Source organism: Ranitomeya variabilis, chromosome 1 (genome assembly GCF_051348905.1).
Source record: "Ranitomeya variabilis isolate aRanVar5 chromosome 1, aRanVar5.hap1, whole genome shotgun sequence".
Lineage (NCBI taxonomy): Eukaryota > Metazoa > Chordata > Amphibia > Anura > Dendrobatidae > Ranitomeya > Ranitomeya variabilis.
Window position 1 is genome coordinate 820094269 of NC_135232.1, and position 18177 is coordinate 820112445.

The following is an 18177-nucleotide window of genomic DNA, read 5'->3' on the forward strand; positions in this document are numbered from 1 at the left end:
CCTTATGTTGTTTTTCACAGCGGTGTTTCAGGCAGGTGCCACTTGACAAAAAAAAAAAGACACTAGAAAAAGACGGGTTAAAAAAATGATCAAAAAGACACCTCAGTAATAAAACCATTAGTGATTCCAAACACTGGAGAGTACTTGGGCACATACCCTGCCAATCCAGAGCTGTGCCCAAAGTTACGCCAGTGTCACCATCTTTCCCAGGAGACGCAAATCTTTACACTAACAGCACAGACCCTCCATGTCAGAGGGGGAACATGTGCAGATATGTCAGCAACCCCACAGCATTTTAGCCGGGCTGCACAATTTCCCGCCCACTCCTGTAATGAGGCGTATCTTATTTGGCGGGAAACTAAGGGCGGGGAAATAGAACGAGACACAGAGCGATAGCTCCGAAGCTGAGGGGGAGAGCGCCATCTGTGTGCAGTCACAGGCTGTACAACAGGCAGACGAGAGGGGGACGGCTGAAAAGCCAATCCCCTTCACTAGCGCGCACTCTTCAGCAGTGGCTGCTAGCGCGCCGCGCATGCGTATTGTGCCAGTCTCCGATTGGTAGCGTCACGTGCACTCCAGTGTGCGGTTTCCGAAGTTGAGCAGATTGGTAGCTCGGGAGCGCTTCACCGTTACTATGCCGCATTACTGGAGTTTTGTAAGTGACAAGATGGGGCGAGGTGTGGGGAATAGTCCGTCCGATACTCCGTCATTCCGACATTGCGTGAGACTTTGTCAGGACTGAAGGGTTTAGTGTCTGTGGCCAGCTGTGTAATACTTGTAAGGCGGACTACAAGTCCCATGATGCTGCTTGTGACCAGTGACGTGCTAATACTTGTGGTACCACATTGCATGGCGACCCTGCACCTGACTTTGTCTGGACTCTGAACGAACCACAAACGTGACCCCATAATAATAACATTGCGGGTCACTTCGGATGGAGGTGGTGGGTGACCCCTCAGGGTATGTGTCCACGGTCAGGTTTGCTTCAGGCTTTGGTCAGGATTTTATGCAGGTAAAATCCTGACCAAAAATGCACCTGTGGTCACTGGCAGGTCACCTGCGGTGTTCCTGCGTGTTTTGCTCATTGTAGCAACATGCTGCGTTCTGAAAAAACGCAACTCATGTGCGTTTTTGCAGAAAAACGCATGCGTTTTTTAATGCACAGTGGAGACGGGATTTCATTAAATCCCCTCCACTATGCTGTAAGATCTGGACGCTGTGTTTTTGACGCTGCGGCTCAGCGCTGCGTCAAAAACGCAGCGTTTCCTGAACGTGGACACAAACCCTAAGGCTTTGTGCACACGTAGATTTGTGTGCGGATTTTTTTCGCTCAGTTTTTGAAAAATCCACAGGTAAAACTCGCTGTGTTTTTACCCGCGGATTTCCAGCGTTTCTTGTGTGGATTTCACCTGTGTTACCACCTGCGGATACTATTGAGGAGCATGTGTAAAACGCTGCAGAATCCGCACAAAGAATTGACATGCTGCAGAAAATACATTGCAGTATTTTCCGCAGCATGGGCACAGCGGATTTGGTTTTTCATAGGTTTACTTGGTACTGTACAACGCATGGAAAACTGCTGCAAATCCGCAGGGCGAAATCCGCAACGTGTGCACATACCCTTATTGGTTGCTGGGGTCAGCGGTGCAGATGTGCGCGAGAATCAGTGGTGCAGTGGTCTCACATCTGGATAGGTGGTCCTAGGTCTGTCTGTCGGTGCAGGTCCCTGTGGTCAGAACCCCCAAATCAGCCTGTGAGGCTGCAGGGATTGAAGGGGATACACAATGGTTATGTAATTATTCTGTGTTCCCCCCCCCCCCCCCCCCGTAACTAGACCGCCTCTGCAAAATAGTATGAGGGTATGTGCACACGCTGCGGATTTTTCCGGACTGATTTTGGTAAATCCGCAGGTAAGTCGCACTGCGGATTTCCCGCAATTTTTTTGTGCGGATTCCACCTGCACTTTTACACCTGCGGATTCCTATTATGGAGCACTGCGTAATCCGTACAAAGAATTGACATGCTGCGGAATAAACAATGCTATGTTTCCTCGTGTTTTTTTCCGCAGCATGTTCGCTGCGAATTTTGTTTTCCATAGGTTTACATGGTACTGTAACCTCATGGAAAACTGCTGCGGATCCGCAGCAAAATCCGCAACGTGTGCGCCTGCCCTGACGGTGTGCGCCTACCCTGACGGTGTGCGCCTACCCTGTCTGCAGAGGCTCTCAGCTGTGTGGTGCTACCGGTACTAGCATGTCACTGGCAAGCCACCTTTAGGGTATGTGCACACTTTGTGGATTTGTCTTCGGATTTTTCCGCACAGAATCCGCATCTCTTGGCAGAAAACACCAGCCAAAATAGTTGCGGATTTAATGCAGAATTGATGCAGATTTGTTGCAGATTCTTACGTTTTTGGTGTGCTGATTTGCCTTACTCAATGTATATAGCAACAAGTCCCACATCATTAAATGTTTGGGACAAAGAGATCCCACACGATATATTAAAACCAATATTTTTATTAAAGCCAAAAAAGACAAACAACAAATAAAAAAGCAAAATGCCGTCTAGAGGATGCCAGAAATATCTAATAGAAAATTCCCCACACTTAATCAATGGTCAATAACGAATACCCAGCCTATTTGACAGTATATACTGTTATTAACATCTAACTAATCTAAAGACTTTAGCCGTAATAGCCATTAAGGATTCAAAACCTATTCTACTCATTTCCCAAATATAACCGGGCTCAGTATCCTAACAAAAGGTTTAATTGACATGAATGATCCTGTGTTGAATTTAACAAACAGGAGAACAGCAGACCTGTCTCAATAAATCACTACATAGTCTCCATCCCCTATGCATGCCAATAACCATCCCTGGTATACAATGGTGGTATTAGGATAGTATGATATACGATAAAGGTAAAGATATAATAAAGTTGGTAATTACCTAGTGTGTGGATAAATCTGGCGCCCCCTCACCCTGACGCGCGTTTCGCCGCCAGCTTCTACCTGTGGCGTCCCAGGTTTATCCACACACTAGGTAATTACCAACTTTATTATATCTTTACCTTTATCGTATATCATACTATCCTAATACCACCATTGCATACCAGGGATGGTTATTGACATGCATAGGGGATGGAGACTATGTAGTGATTTATAGACAGGTCTGCTGTTTTCCTGTTTTTTAAATTCAACACAGGATCATTCATGTCAATTTAACCTTTTGTTAGGATACTGAGCCCGGTTGTATTTGGGTAATGAGTAGAATAGGTTTTGAATCCTTAATGGCTATTACTGCTATGAAAGTCTTTATATTAGTAAGATGTTAATAACAGTATATACTGTCAAATTGGCTATTTGTTATTGACCATTGATTAAATGTGTGGAATTTTCTATTAGATATTTCTGGCGTCCTCTAGACGGCATTTTGCTTTTTTATTTATTTGTTTATTGTCTTTTTTGGCTTTAATAAAAGTATTGGTTTTAATATATCGTGTGGGATCTCTTCTTTGTCCCAAACATTTAATGATGCGGGACTTGTTGCTATCTTGTGATGAAGTGCCCTAAAAGCAGTATTGGACATATCCTGATTTGACTTACCATACTCAATGTATAACCAATTGGTCAGAAACGCTGCGTTTCCGTACAAAGCATTGACATGCTGCGGATGCGCAGGGCCAAATCCGCAACGTGTGCACCTACCCTAAAGAGGTTTTCCACTAATAGGACAGCCCCTTCTTAAACTAACTGTTTGGCCCCGATAATACAATAAAGCCTATATTCCCCTCCTGTGCCGGGGCCGTTCCTGTGGTGTCAGCACTCGCTCTCTCCCTGGGGCTGTAATGCGGTAATGTGACACGGGACGCTGACATCACTGTGTCTGCCTTCATACGAACTGAACATGAAGAGGAAGCCAGAACTGCAGCTCATCCCTGACTTCCTCTTCATGTTCAATTTGTCCGAAAGGTGGTGACATTGATGCCAGCGTCTCGTGTCATTCTACTGCATCACAGCCCCGGAGAGAGCGAGTGCCGACACCACTGGAAAGGCGCTACCACGGGAGGTGAGTATTAGGCTTTATTATTTTACCAAAGTCAAAACATTTTCGTTTAACCCCTTAGTGACAGAGCCAATTTATGCTTAATGACCAAGCCAATTTTTCCCTTCCCCCATGACGGCACACCTGAGAGAGGGGATCCGCCCAGTCAGGACAGGAAACCCTACTGAAAATAAAAGGGCGGTACAGGGACCCTTGTGCACCAATCTATAGAGAACTACTCTTTTACCCTTCGCCATGACAGCACCCACTGGAGAGATAGGGATCCGCCCCAAGGAACAGGAAACCTACAGAGACATAAAAGGGGGCAGTCCCCCTCTCCTCCTCAGTTTAGGTTTCCTGTTCCCAGGGGACAGGATCTCTGAAGACTACAGAAGATCTTACCTGGGCTAGGAGCATCCGCCTGTGCGGTTTCTGCGGGAACGGCAGGGGATGCAGTCCAGATGCAGCGTCGGGGGAGATTCCGTTAGACGGCTCCCCCCTCGTCTGGCCGGCATGTGGGATGGCTGAGTCCGGGAGAGACGACGCCGATTCCACAAGAGCAACGCTGCAGAGGTGCGGCCTTGAAGAGGCTCCAGACGCGGACCACCAGGTAAAGGGTCCGGGATCTGCGGCACAGCTGCAGCGGCAGCCGGTACACCGCTCCATAGCGCAGGCCGGGATAATGGCGGCCGCACATGCGTGGAGCGGTGTAAGAATCCCCAGAATGACCCGGAGGTAGAGGAGCACTTCCGGGTCACTCACACAGCGGTGGGGGAAAGCGCGGTTTCGCGCATGCGCAGTGCACCGCTGTGGAAGGAAAAAAAAAAAAAAAAAAAAAAAGTTTACTGACCGGATCCTGGCCTATAAAAAGGGGGAAGTTGCAAACGCACAGGCGATGCAACATGTCGTCCCCAGGCAAGACTGTGGACCCAGCAGGTGAGCCAGCCAGCAGAAGGTCCTCAGATGCCAGCCACAGGAGTGAGACCAAGGATTCAAGATCCAGAAAGTCGCAGCCTCCTATTTCGGCCAAAAAGAGACAGAAATCTAAGCACAAGCAATGTGCGTTATGTGACGAGCCTCTCCCAGATTCCCACCCCAAAAAACTCTGCAATCAGTGTATGGCGGAAACAATGCAGAGTCCATCTATGTCGGTCACAGATATACGGGCCATAATTAGAGAGGAATTACAGGCCATCTCACAAGCCAGTACCCCCCCTAAAAAATCCGGGAAAGAAAAGGCTATATCCAGCTCTGAGTCCGAGGAGGAAGGCGTTATCCACTCAGACTCCTCGCAGGCATCATCCTCTTCCTCAACACATTCCGACATTGAGGGTCGAGCTTGTTTTCCCCTTGATGGGGTGGACAACCTAGTAAAGTCCATCAGGAATACTATAGGTTGTGAGGATACAAAAGACGACCAAACTGCACAAGACATCATGTTTGCAGGGTTGGCGGAGAGGAAGAGAAGAGCATTCCCAGTAATTCCTGCGGTTAAGGCACTGATAAAGAGGGAGTGGGAGAAACAGGACCAGAGAGGGTTTCTCCCGTCAGCCTCCAAAAGGAAGTACCCCTTTAATGATGAGGAGTTAATTTCATGGACTAAAATCCCTAAGGTGGACGCTGCAGTCGCCTCCACCTCAAAACAGTCAGCTCTACCAGTCGAGGATGCGGGCCTACTTTCTGATCCTCTAGATCGGAAGGCAGAATCGTCACTGAAACGATCATGGGAGGCTTCCACGGGCATATTTAAGCCATCAATTGCCAGCACGTGCACAGCTAGATCCATGCTTGTTTGGATTGATCAGCTGGATCAACAGATCGAACAGGGGGTCTCCAGACAAAAATTGCGGGATGCGATACCACTAATTAGAGGTGCAGCAGCATTCATGGCCGATGCTTCAGCTGACTCTCTTCGCCTTGCAGCAAGATCAGCCGGTCTAATTAATAATGCCAGACGTGCGTTATGGATGAAGAGCTGGAAGGGGGATATGCAGTCAAAGGCTAAGATCTGCGCTATTCCGTGTGAGGGTGAGTTTTTGTTTGGGAAAGCATTAGACGAGATCCTCAAAAAAGCAAAAGAGAGGAAAAAAGCCTTCCCTGACCCCTCAATTCCTTTCTATAGGAAGACCTTTAGGCCGGGGTCACACTAGACCGTAATACGGACGAGTGCTATGCGATAAAAAATCGCATAGCACTCGGCCCAATGTTAATCTATGGTCCAGCTCCCATCATCCGATATTTTCTCCACCGTATTTCGGATCCGAGGGAACTCTCAGCAGGCTGCGATTGTCAGCGTATCTTGGCCGAGACTCGCCAATGCAAGTCTATGGGGGCGAGAAAAAATCGGATTACACACGGACCATGCGTGTGCATTGCGAGAAATACGCAGCGGTGTTCTATAGAAAAGCCGGTAATTCAATTGCCGGCTTTGCATTTCTCCTTCCCAAACCCGACATGATATGAGACATGATTACATACAGTAAACCATCTCATATCCCCTTTTTTTTGCATATTCCACACTACTAATGTTAGTAGTGTGTATGTGCAAAATCTCAGCGCTGTAGCTGCTAAAATAAAGGGTTAAATCGCGGAAAAAATTGGCGTGGGCTCCCGCGCAATTTTCTCCGCCAGAATGGTAAAGCCAGTGACTGAGGGCAGATATTAATAGCCTAGAGAGGGTCCATGGTTATTGGCCCCCCCCTGGCTACAAACATCTGCCCCCAGCCACCCCAGAAAAGGCACATCTGGAAGATGCGCCTATTCTGGCACTTGGCCACTCTCTTCCCACTCCCTGTAGCGGTGGGATATGGGGTAATGAAGGGTTAATGTCACCTTGCTATTGTAAGGTGACATTAAGCCAGATTAATAATGGAGAGGCGTCAATTATGACACCTATCCATTATTAATCCAATTGTCTGAAAGGGTTAAAAAACACACACACACATGATTTAAAAGTATTTTAATGAAATAAACACAGCGGTTGTTTTAATAATTTATTGCTCTCTCAATCCATCAGCAACACCCTCGCTTGGAAAAATAATAAACGCACAAGATACATACCTTCTGATGTCCTATCACGTCCAACGAGGTAATCCATCTGAAGGGGTTAACTAATATTACAGGCAGAGCTGCGATAAACCACTCGCTCGTGCCTGTAATCCCCGGGTGCTGAAAGGAAAGCAGAGTGATCTATACTTACATTGAGTCGCAGTGATGCGCCCCTGCTGGATGTTCTCATGAACTGCAGCCTGGGAACTTTTTCCCACGCTCCAGGTCATATGAGGACATCCACCAGGGGGCGCATCACCGCGACTGTAGGAAATGTAGGTCAATGACCTACATTTCATTCATTCGCCGGGGATTACAGGCACGGAGCACAGCTGCCTTTGCAGGGCTCCTGCTTGTAAATTATTTTAACCCCTTCAGATGGATTACCTCATGGGACGTGACGGTTCAGCTGAGGGTATGTATCTTGTGCGTTTATTATTTTTCCAAGCGAGGGTGTTGCTGATGGATTGAGAGAGCAATAAAATACTGAAACAACTGCTGTGTTTATTTCATTAAAATAATTTTTAATCATGTGTGTGTGTGTTTTTTAACCCTTTCATACAATTGGATTAATAATGGATAGGTGTCATAATTGACGCCTCTCCATTATTAATCTGGCTTAATGTCACCTTACAATAGCAAGGTGGCATTAACCCTTCATTACCCCATATCCCACCGCTACAGGGAGTGGGAAGAGAGTGGCCAAGTGCCAGAATAGGCGCATCTTCCAGATGTGCCTTTTCTGGGGTGGCTGGGGGCAGATGTTTTTAGCCACGGGGGGGCCAATAACCATGGACCCTCTCCTGGCTATTAATATCTGCCGTCAGTCACTGGCTTTACCATTCTGGCGGAGAAAATTGCGCGGGAGCCCACGCCAATTTTTTCCGCCATTTAACCCTTTATTTTAGCAGCTACAGCGCTGAAATTTTGCACATACACACTACTAACATTAGTAGTGTGGAATATGTAAAAAAAAGGGGGATATGAGATGGTTTACTGTATGAAAACCATGTCTCATATCATGTCGGGTTTGTGCAGGAGAAATGAAAAGCCGGCAATTGAATTATCGGCTGTTCACAGATATCGCGCTGAATGAAATCTAAATACAGAATATATATATATATGTGTCTCAATGACATATCTCTATATATATATATATATATATACTGTATATATGTTTTCCCGAACATTTGAGCACATAAATCCATTAGATGTCGGTTTTGCAAGCTTGCGAGAAAATCTCGGCATACGGATGCCATACGGATGTCACACGGATGTCACACGGATCATTTGATGCGAGGAAATCGCATCCTCGCACTGCACACGGATCACTGTTTTTGAAACATTTGTGCGATTCTCGGCCGTGAAAAACGGACCGTTTTTTTTATACGTTAAGTGTGTCCCCGGCCTTAGGAAGAGGCCGTTAGGGAAAAGAACACAAAATGAAAGATCGTCACGATGGGCCACAAGAGAGGGAAAACAGGGTGGCACTATGTTCAAAGGCCCCCCCTTCCGTAGAGACAACAAATTCTGAAACACCAGACACCCCAGTAGGGGGCAGGTTAAAATTTTTCTTTCCCCAATGGCGAAAAATCACGTCAAGTTCCTGGGTGCTAAATATTATTAAGGAAGGAATGAAAATAGAATTCCTCCAAATTCCCCATGATTCCTTTATTTTAACAGCCCTTTCCTCACCAGTGCAACAGAAGGCCCTTGAACTGGAAATTAGAAGTCTTATAGTTAAAAATGTTTTAGTTAGGGTGCCAAAGGGACAAGAGGGTAAAGGGTTCTACTCTCCGTTATTTTTAATCCCTAAACCCGATGGTTCATTTCGAACAATTATAAATCTTAAAAAACTCAATACGTTTATTAAAAATTATACGTTTAAAATGGAGTCTATTAGATCGGCCATTAAGCTCCTTTTTCCAAATTGTAGAATGGGCGGCATTGATTTAAAAGATGCCTACTACCATCTCCCTATCCATAGTAGGTATCAAAAATACTTAAGAGTGGCAGTAACTCTTGAGGGGGAGATTCATCATTTCCAGTATGCAGCCATGCCCTTCGGTCTCTCCACGGCACCCAGGATCTTCACGAAGGTAATGTTAGAAGTAATGGCCTACCTTCGCCAGAGAGACACATTAATCATTCCCTACTTAGATGATTTTTTAGTTGTAGGAAATTCATCCCTTCAGTGTGCGGAACGATTAGCTGACACTGTCTCGTCCTTAGAAAGCCTGGGCTGGATCGTCAACTATAAAAAATCCAGACTCATCCCACTTTCTCTTCAGACATTTTTGGGATTTAATCTAGATTCCATAAAGCAAAAATGTCTACTTCCCCAAGAAAAAATATCTCTTATAGAGGGTAAAGTTGTGGCGGCCATTCACAAACCTCAAATGTCCCTGAGAGCAGGAATGTCCTTGCTAGGATCCCTCTCCTCCTGTACTCCAGCCGTTCAGTGGGCACAACTTCATACCCGAACATTACAACATCAGATACTTCGGGAACAGAGAAAATTTCTGGGGCACCTTGAATCGAAAATAACTTTATCCGAGAAAGTCTTATCCTCCTTAGAATGGTGGCTAAATAAAGACAACCTAGCGGGGGGTGTCCCTTGGGTAATATCACCATCCCACACGATAACTACGGACGCTAGTCCCCACGGGTGGGGCGCACACATGGGAGATAGATTCTGCCAGGGAACCTGGGATAAGAATGAGGATTTATATTCATCAAACCTGAAAGAATTGAATGCGGTAAACTATGCACTGCGTCAATTTCTCCCACAGCTACGAGGAAGCCACGTCAGAATCTGTTCAGACAACACTACGACAGTGGCGTATTTAAACAAACAAGGCGGCACAAGATCAGACGCTCTAATGTCTTCCGCAAACAGTACCTTAATCCTGGCCGAAAAGCATCTGTTGTCCCTCTCGGCAGTCCACATCAAAGGAGAGGACAATCAACAAGCGGACTTTCTAAGTCGACACACTCTTCATCAAGGAGAATGGTGTCTCAATCCTCACATTTTCCACAAGATAACATTGTTATGGGGCAAACCCCAAATAGACCTGTTCGCTACAAAACAAAACAAACAAGTCCACAAATTCGCATCTCGGTCCCGTGCAGATCACCCGGACATTCTAGATGCTCTTCAAACACCATGGCAATTCAAGCTGGCGTATGCTTTCCCTCCGATAATTCTGCTTCCACAAGTAATACGGAAAATCAGGGAAGAGCAGGCCAGGATAATACTGATAGCGCCATTCTGGCCCAAGAGACCATGGTTCTCGTGCCTGCGGTCAATGTCGGTGACGGATCCTTGGGTCCTTCCCTCAATCCCAAACCTTCTCTCTCAGGGACCTTTCTTCCACCCTCAGGTGGACAGCCTCCACCTGACGGCCTGGAATTTGAAAGGCAGATATTAAATTCCAGGGGGTTTTCAAAAGGCCTAATTGATACACTCCTGCTTAGCAGGAAACCATCTACGACAAAAATTTACACCAAAGTATGGAAGAAATTTCTACAGTTCCATACTAGTTCAAACCCCTCTGAAGTCCCAATAAAATCTATATTAGAATTTCTACAGAAAGGGAAAGAGTTAGGTCTGTCAGTTAACACATTAAAGGTCCAGGTGTCTGCTCTGGGTGCCCTCTATGGCCATAATATTGCTGGTAATAAATGGGTATCCCGCTTCATCACGGCCTGTGAACGAGTTACTCCTGTCCACATACCTAGGGTAGCTCCTTGGGATCTAAATCTAGTCTTAGACTCTCTAACAGAATCTCCGTTTGAGCCTATAGACACAGCATCTTTAAAACACTTGTCGTTAAAAACAGCCTTCTTAGTAGCCTTAACATCGGCTAGAAGAGTCAGCGACATTCAGGCCTTGTCGATAGATCAACCTTACCTTCTCACATTTCATGACAGATTAATCTTAAAACCGGACCCCCTATACCTTCCTAAGGTAGCAGGGAAGTTCCACAGGTCACAGGAGATACATCTTCCTACCTTCTTTAAAGACCCCTCTACTCCTGAAGAACAAAAATTCCATACTCTAGACGTCAGGAGAGTAGTTTTGCAATATATTGAGAAAACTAGTAGTTGGAGGCAGAGTAGGGCTCTGTTCATATCCTTCCAGGGCAAAAAGAAAGGATATGGAGTCACAAGAGCAACATTATCCAGGTGGATAAGAGACGCTATCCGGTTGGCCTATTCCATGAAAAATGAAGATCCTCCGGAGGGCATCAAAGCACATTCCACCAGAGCCATGGCTTCTTCCTGGGCCGAAAAAGGGAACGTGCCAATCGAAGATATATGTAAGGCTGCAACTTGGTTGGCTCCTTCCACTTTCTATAATCACTACAGGCTCGACCTGTCTTCTGACTCTGACCTACACTTTGGCAGGACTATCCTCAGCACGGTGGTCCCCCCCTAGGTGTTGGTCTCTGGAAATCTCTCCAGTGGGTGCTGTCATGGCGAAGGGTAAATAGCCGGATTACTTACGGTAATGCTCTTTTAATGAGTCCATGACAGCACCCAGTCACATCCCTCCCTAATAAAAGCCAATGTAATTACTTCTATGAAGTTTATATTCTGATGATACATTGTGATGATTGACTAACACTGGCGGTCCTCCGGGTACTCTGAAATTAAACTGAGGAGGAGAGGGGGACCGCCCCCTTTTATGTCTCTGTAGGTTTCCTGTTCCTTGGGGCGGATCCCTATCTCTCCAGTGGGTGCTGTCATGGACTCATTAAAAGAGCATTACCGTAAGTAATCCGGCTATTCAAGATGGAGTCTATAAATACGACCATAAAACTTCTTTTCCAACACTGCTTCATGGCAGTAATAGGCTTGAAGGATGCATATTACCATATACCAATACATCCGGAATATCAGAAATACCTGACAGTAGCTCTCTATATTCAGAATCAGGCAATGTCTCTTCTAGGCTCGTTAACGTCGTGTATCCCGGCGGTAGCATGGGCACAATTCCACCTAAGACAACTACAGTGGGAAGTTCTCTCAGCTCAAAGACTGTTAAAAGGGCATTTAGAAGGAAATCTATGTCTCTCCCTGGGCGTAAGGGAGTCCCTAGTTTGGTGGACGGTGAAAAACCACCTGACGATGGGGGTCCGGTGGCAAAATCCGGTCATAGACATCATCACGACCGACGCAAGCGGTACAGGTTGGGGGGCTCACCTGAGATCTCACTCTGTACAAGGGACCTGGTCCATACGAGAGAAAAACTATGGATCAAACGAAAAAGAGCTATGGGCAGTGGAGAAATCCCTAAGACATTTTCTTCCTTTACTTCGGGGTCGCCATACTCAAATCCTGACGGACAATCGAGCAGTGGTGGCGTATATCAATCATCAGGGGGGGACGAGGTCCAAAGGCCTCATGCATGCATCAAATCTGCTCCTTCAACTACCAGAACAACACCTGTCATCTCTGTCGGCGTTGCACATCAAAGGCATAGAAAACACTCAAGCGGACTTCCTGAGTCGCAGAGGCTTAAGGCAGGGGGAATGGTCCTTAAACCCCCAGATATTTCAACAAATAGTCCAGGCCTGGGGCACACCAGAGATAGACTTATTTGCCAACTCTCACAACAGAAAAGTCAGAAAGTTCTGCTCCTTGAATCCGAGAGAACATCCCTTCGCAGTAGATGCCCTACTGATACCCTGGAAGTTTTCTCTGGCCTACGCATTCCCCCCGATAGTGATGATTCCAGCTGTGATCCGGAAAATCAGGGGAGATCAGGCAAAAATCATCTTCATAGCTCCTTTTTGGCCAAGAAGACCATGGTTCTCCCTTCTAAGGCAGATGTCGGTAACAGACCCATGGATCCTGCCAGAGGTTCCGGACCTGCTAACCCAGGGCCCAGTGACCCACTCTCAGGTGAAGGGCTTCCATCTCGCAGCCTGGAATTTGAGAGGGCGTTACTAAGTCGCCAAGGATTCTCTCCAGGGTTAATCTCCACCCTGTTGAAAAGCTGAAAACCCATAACCTCTAGGATCTATGGTAGGACATGGAAAAAATTTCTTGACTTCCTGGGTGAACCATTGGGGGAGGTGGCTCCAGTAGGTCCTATCCTAGAATTTCTGCAAGCAGGATTACATCTTGGGTTAGCAACCAGCACCCTCAAAGTTCAGGTTTCTGCCTTGGGGGCCCTATATAATTGTAATCTTGCCTCAAATAGATGGGTATCACGATTCATAAAATCTTGTAGTAGATCTCGGCCGGTCATTATTCCAAAAATCTCTCCTTGGGATCTAAACTTGGTCTTAGAAGCCCTGACTAAACAGCCCTTTGAGCCTTTGCAGGAGTTGTCACCTAAGTTACTTACCCTTAAAACAGTTCTACTAGTAGCCTTAACATCGGCACGTAGGGTAAGTGACTTACAGGCCTTGTCAATATGCCCTCCTTATACTCAGGTTTTTGATGACAGGATTGTTCTAAGACCAGACCCGGCTTATCTCCCCAAGGTGGTTCAAAAGTTCCATAGGAGTCAAGAGATTACTTTACCATCATTCTGTAGTAATCCTAAGAATCCAGGGGAACAAAAGTTCCACATGTTAGATGTGAGAAGATCTATGTTACAATACATATCTATGACTAGTCAGTGGAGGAAAGACCAAACCCTATTCATAGCCTTTCAGGGTAGCAAAAGAGGGTGTGGGGTAGCTAAAAATGGGTATTATACCTACCGATAATTCGGTTTCCAGGAGTCCATCCTGACAGCACGCTGGAGGACGTCCTCCTCCTCCTTACTGGGACAGGAAACAACACGAGAGGTTAAAAGGTCCCACTCCGCCCCCTTTCCTTTAGTGTTTTGACAAGTACCACACCATGGATAGATACCATTTGAATTTATTAACCAAAACATATTTACAGCATATGACATGGTATACATAGGGGGGGAAGTAACGGTGCTGTCAGGATGGACTCCTGGAAACCGAATTATCGGTAGGTATAATACCCATTTTCCAGGACGTCCCCCTGACAGCACGCTGGAGAATACCAAAGAAACTTCTTTAGGGTGGGACAACTGCCTGGAGAACCTTTCTCCCGAAAGACATTTGTTGGTTTGCTAACACATCTAGTTTGTAGTGTTTACAGAATGTGTTCACACTGGCCCAAGTTGCAGCTTTACAGATTTGTTCTAATGATGCCCCTGCCCGTTCGGCCCATGACGCTGAAATGGCCCGAGTTGAATGGGCTTTTATTCCCACAGGACAATCTACCCCTTCTAACGCATAGGCTTTAGAGATTACTGTAGTGATCCATCTAGCTATAGATGTTTTGGATGCTTTTTTACCCCTATTTTTACCTCCAAAGAGGACAAAAAGATTGGGATCTTTTCTCCAAGTACTAGTGGCCTCTAAATAATCTAGTACTGCCTGTCTGACATCAAGAGAATGTAAAGATTGTTCTTTTGTATTAGAGGGTTTATTGCAAAAGGAGGGTAGAATTATTTCCTGATTTCTGTTTTGTACTGAAGCTACTTTGGGAATAAATGATGGATCTAGTTTTAAGATTATATGATCCTCACGAACCTGGAGGTACGGGTCCCTAATTGACAGGGCTTGTATCTCTCCTACTCTTTTGGCCGTTGTAATAGCTACCAAAAAAGCTGTTTTCCAAGTTTGTATTGCAATGGGCATGTCACCTTTAAGGATAAAGGGATCTTTACATAGGGCTCTGAGCACTAACTTTAAATCCCAAGGGGGAGTTAATTGCCTAATTGTGGGACGCAATCTCTGGACCGCTTTTATGAATCTGATTATCCAAGGGTGAGAGGCCCACGGATAGTCCAGGAATGTGCTAAGCGCCGAAATCTGCACCTTAAGGGTACTAGGTCTCAGCCCCATATTGAATCCAGATTGGAGAAAATCCAGAACTCTGGGAACATCCGGGTTCTCTGATATCACGGCCGACCTGCCACCTTTCATACAGAATTTCTTCCAAATTTTGCAGTAAATAGATGACGTTACTGGTTTACGACTAGCTTGGATTGTTGAGATGACTTCATCAGATAGCCCCCGCGATTTCAAGATGTCCCTCTCAGGATCCATGCTGAAAGGTGCAATCGTTCTGGGTTTTGATGTAACACAGGTCCTTGATGAATGATGTCCTTCCATAGAGGAAGACTGACTGGACTGTCCATTGTCATGGCTCCTAACAACGGAAACCAGCTCCTTCTTGGCCAGAATGGCACTACCATCAGAACCGTTGCTTGGTCTTCCTGAATCTTCCTGAGCACCCTCGGAATGAGTGCTATTGGAGGAAATGCATAAGATAGTGGTTTGATCCATGTTTGACTCAAGGCGTCGACTGCTTCCGGCATGTCCGTAGGGTTGAGGGAATAGAATCTGGCCACCTTCGAATTTTTTCTTGTAGCGAATAGATCTATGCTGGGAGTCCCCCAGCGATGACATAATCGTTGAAATATTTCTTGATTTAATTCCCATTCTGTGGGACAGATTTCTTTTCTGCTCAAATAATCTGCCAGGACGTTTTGAGATCCCTCTAAGTGGACTGCTGTGATTGACAGGACTGTGTTCTCTGCCCAAAAAAATATTTTCCGTGCCAATTCCTGAAGTGGTTTGTGTCTGGGACCTCCTTGATGTCTTATGAAGGATACCGCTGTCATGTTGTCCGTTAGGATCTTCACATGTTTGTTTTTCAAGCGGGAGTGATTCCTTCTTAGAGCTTCCCAAATTGCGTAAAGCTCTCTGTAGTTTGAAGATCTTTGACTGATGTCTTTTGGCCACCTGCCCTGGATAAATGATCCTTCTAGATGGGCTCCCCAACCCCACTGGCTGGCATCTGTAGTGATCACCACGCAAGGGGTCAAGGTCCATGGAACCCCCAGTCTTAGGTTGCTGTATTGTGTCCACCAGTGCAATGACTTTTTTACTGCCTTTGATAGGTGGATTATTCTGTCCAGCGATGACTGACGTCGATCCCATGCCGAGAGAACCTGATCCTGTAACAATCTTGAGTGAGCTTGTGCCCACCTTACACAAGTGATACAGGCCGTCATCTTCCCTAAGACCTTCATGGCCAATCTTAAGGTAACCTGACGCTTTAGGAATTCCATGATTAATGCTCTTATTGACACCTGCTTTTCTCTTGGCAGAAAAGATTGTCTTGTGGTGGCATCTAGAAGAACTCCCAGAAATACCTTCCGAGATTCGGGTTTTATGTGTGACTTCTCTTGATTTACAACACAACCTAGATATTCTAGGACTGCAATGGCTCGATCCCTGTGTAGGATTAAGATGTTTTTTGTTCTGGCTACCAGCAAAAAATCGTCCAAATAAGGAATTATTGTAATTCCTTCGTTTCTTAAGTATGCCACCACTTCCGCTACCAATTTTGTAAATATCCTCGGTGCTGACGCCAGGCCGAACGGGAGACATTGAAATTGAAGGTGGCAGGTTTGGTCCGGAAATTTTACAGAAAACCTCAGAAGCTCCTGAGATGTTGCATGGATTGGAACCTGATGATACGCGCTTTTTAGGTCGAGCGTACACATTACAGCATCTTTGTCTATGAGGTGGACAGTTGTTTTTATTGATTCCATTCTGAATCTTTTGTATTTTACATAGACGTTCAAGGGCTTTAGGTTTATTATTGTGCGTGTTTCTCCCGATGGCTTTGGAATTGAAAATAGTGAAGAGTAGTGACCTCTGGCTATTTCTGTTGTGGGTACCCGCACTATAACCTGAGAACTGAACAGCTTCAGAATGTCTATGAACATTGGTGAATTTTTTGCCACCTTGGTAGGTGGGATACACCTCTGTGGTGCCGGGGATACGAGCTCTATCCTGTAACCTTCCGAAATAATTTTTAGGACATAGGCATTTTTTGTGACTTTTTTCCAGTTGTCCAGAAAAAGACTGAGCCTGCCCCCTATACCTATGGCGTCATTGTCTCCTAGATCTAGGGCTTGACCCAAACAGGGAATTTCTTCCCCTTCGGTTCTGATTTATAGGCTCCTCTATAGGCACCTCTGCTGGATCTCCACTGTTCTCTATAGTCCGGCTGTTTGCCTCTATAGGAACTTCGAGGTGGGGGTCTCTTCCGAAATGGCTGAAATTTTTTCGGTTTTTCCTCAGGGAAACCTTTTTTATTATCTGATGCAGATTCAAGAATGTCGTCTAAGGCCTGTCCAAATACTTTGGACCCTGAAAAGGGAATAGCACATAACTTGTTTTTTGATGCATTATCTCCTGACCAAGATTTAAGCCATATAGCTCTATGAGTTGCATTAGATAATGAACTATTCCTGGCTGCAAATCTCACGGATTCTGCTGACGTGTCCGCCATAAAGGCTGTGGCGGACTTTATGATGGGTAAGGAAGAAATTATATCGGCCCGTGGGGTTTTATTCACCAAATGTTCCTCTAACTGCCCCATCCACAAATACATTGATCTAGCCACTGACGTGGCTGCAATGTTGGCTTTTATCAGTGCTGCCGATGTTTCCCACGAACGGCGCAACAGAATGTCTGCTTTGCGGTCCATAGCGTCTCTGAGACTAGAAGAGTCCTCAAATGGAATAGCCATTTTTTTAGTAACTTTGGCTATGGGTACGTCAACTTTCGGAATTTCCTCCCATGACTTGATATCCTCCGGATCAAATGGTAGACGACTTTTAAATTCCCGAGACACTATCAGTCTACGTTCCGCATCCTTCCATTCTTGCAATATCATCTGTTTTAGGTGGTCGCTTACAGGGAACACCGTCTGTTTTTGTGACGTAAGCCCTCCAAACATCAAATCCTGTCTGGACTTTGACCGCGGCTCTTCTTTCATCTGCATCGTATTCCTCACCGCTTGCACTAAATCTTCTGTCTCTTCCACGGGAAATAGAAACTTTCTTCCTTGATCCTGTTCCTCCAATGGTAATTCTCCTTCTTCGTGATCCGAACTTCTACCGTCTGACTCTTCTTTAGATGAAGCCTCTACATCGTCCTGGTCTAGGTCCATCCGTGGTCTCTTGCGACCCCGACCTGGGCTGGAAGGGTACCGCTGTGTCATGGTAGCTAATGAATTCTGTACCTC

The 18177-nt window shown here is 45.9% G+C and overlaps 1 protein-coding gene across 4 annotated transcripts in view; it reads left to right on the plus strand.

Annotated features, from left to right (window-relative positions):
* The first annotated feature begins 372 nt into the window (after positions 1-372).
* Positions 373-18177, plus strand: part of CENPC (centromere protein C) — a 316155-nt gene continuing 298350 nt past the window's right edge. For 3 of the 4 annotated variants that reach the window (XM_077275003.1, XM_077275008.1, XM_077275016.1), the window contains exon 1: positions 373-655. In XM_077275003.1, coding sequence (XP_077131118.1) covers positions 635-655 — 21 coding nt within the window. In that variant the 5' untranslated portion in view covers positions 373-634. The remainder of the gene's footprint in view (positions 656-18177) is intronic. The other variant, XM_077275023.1, reaches the window with a different exon arrangement.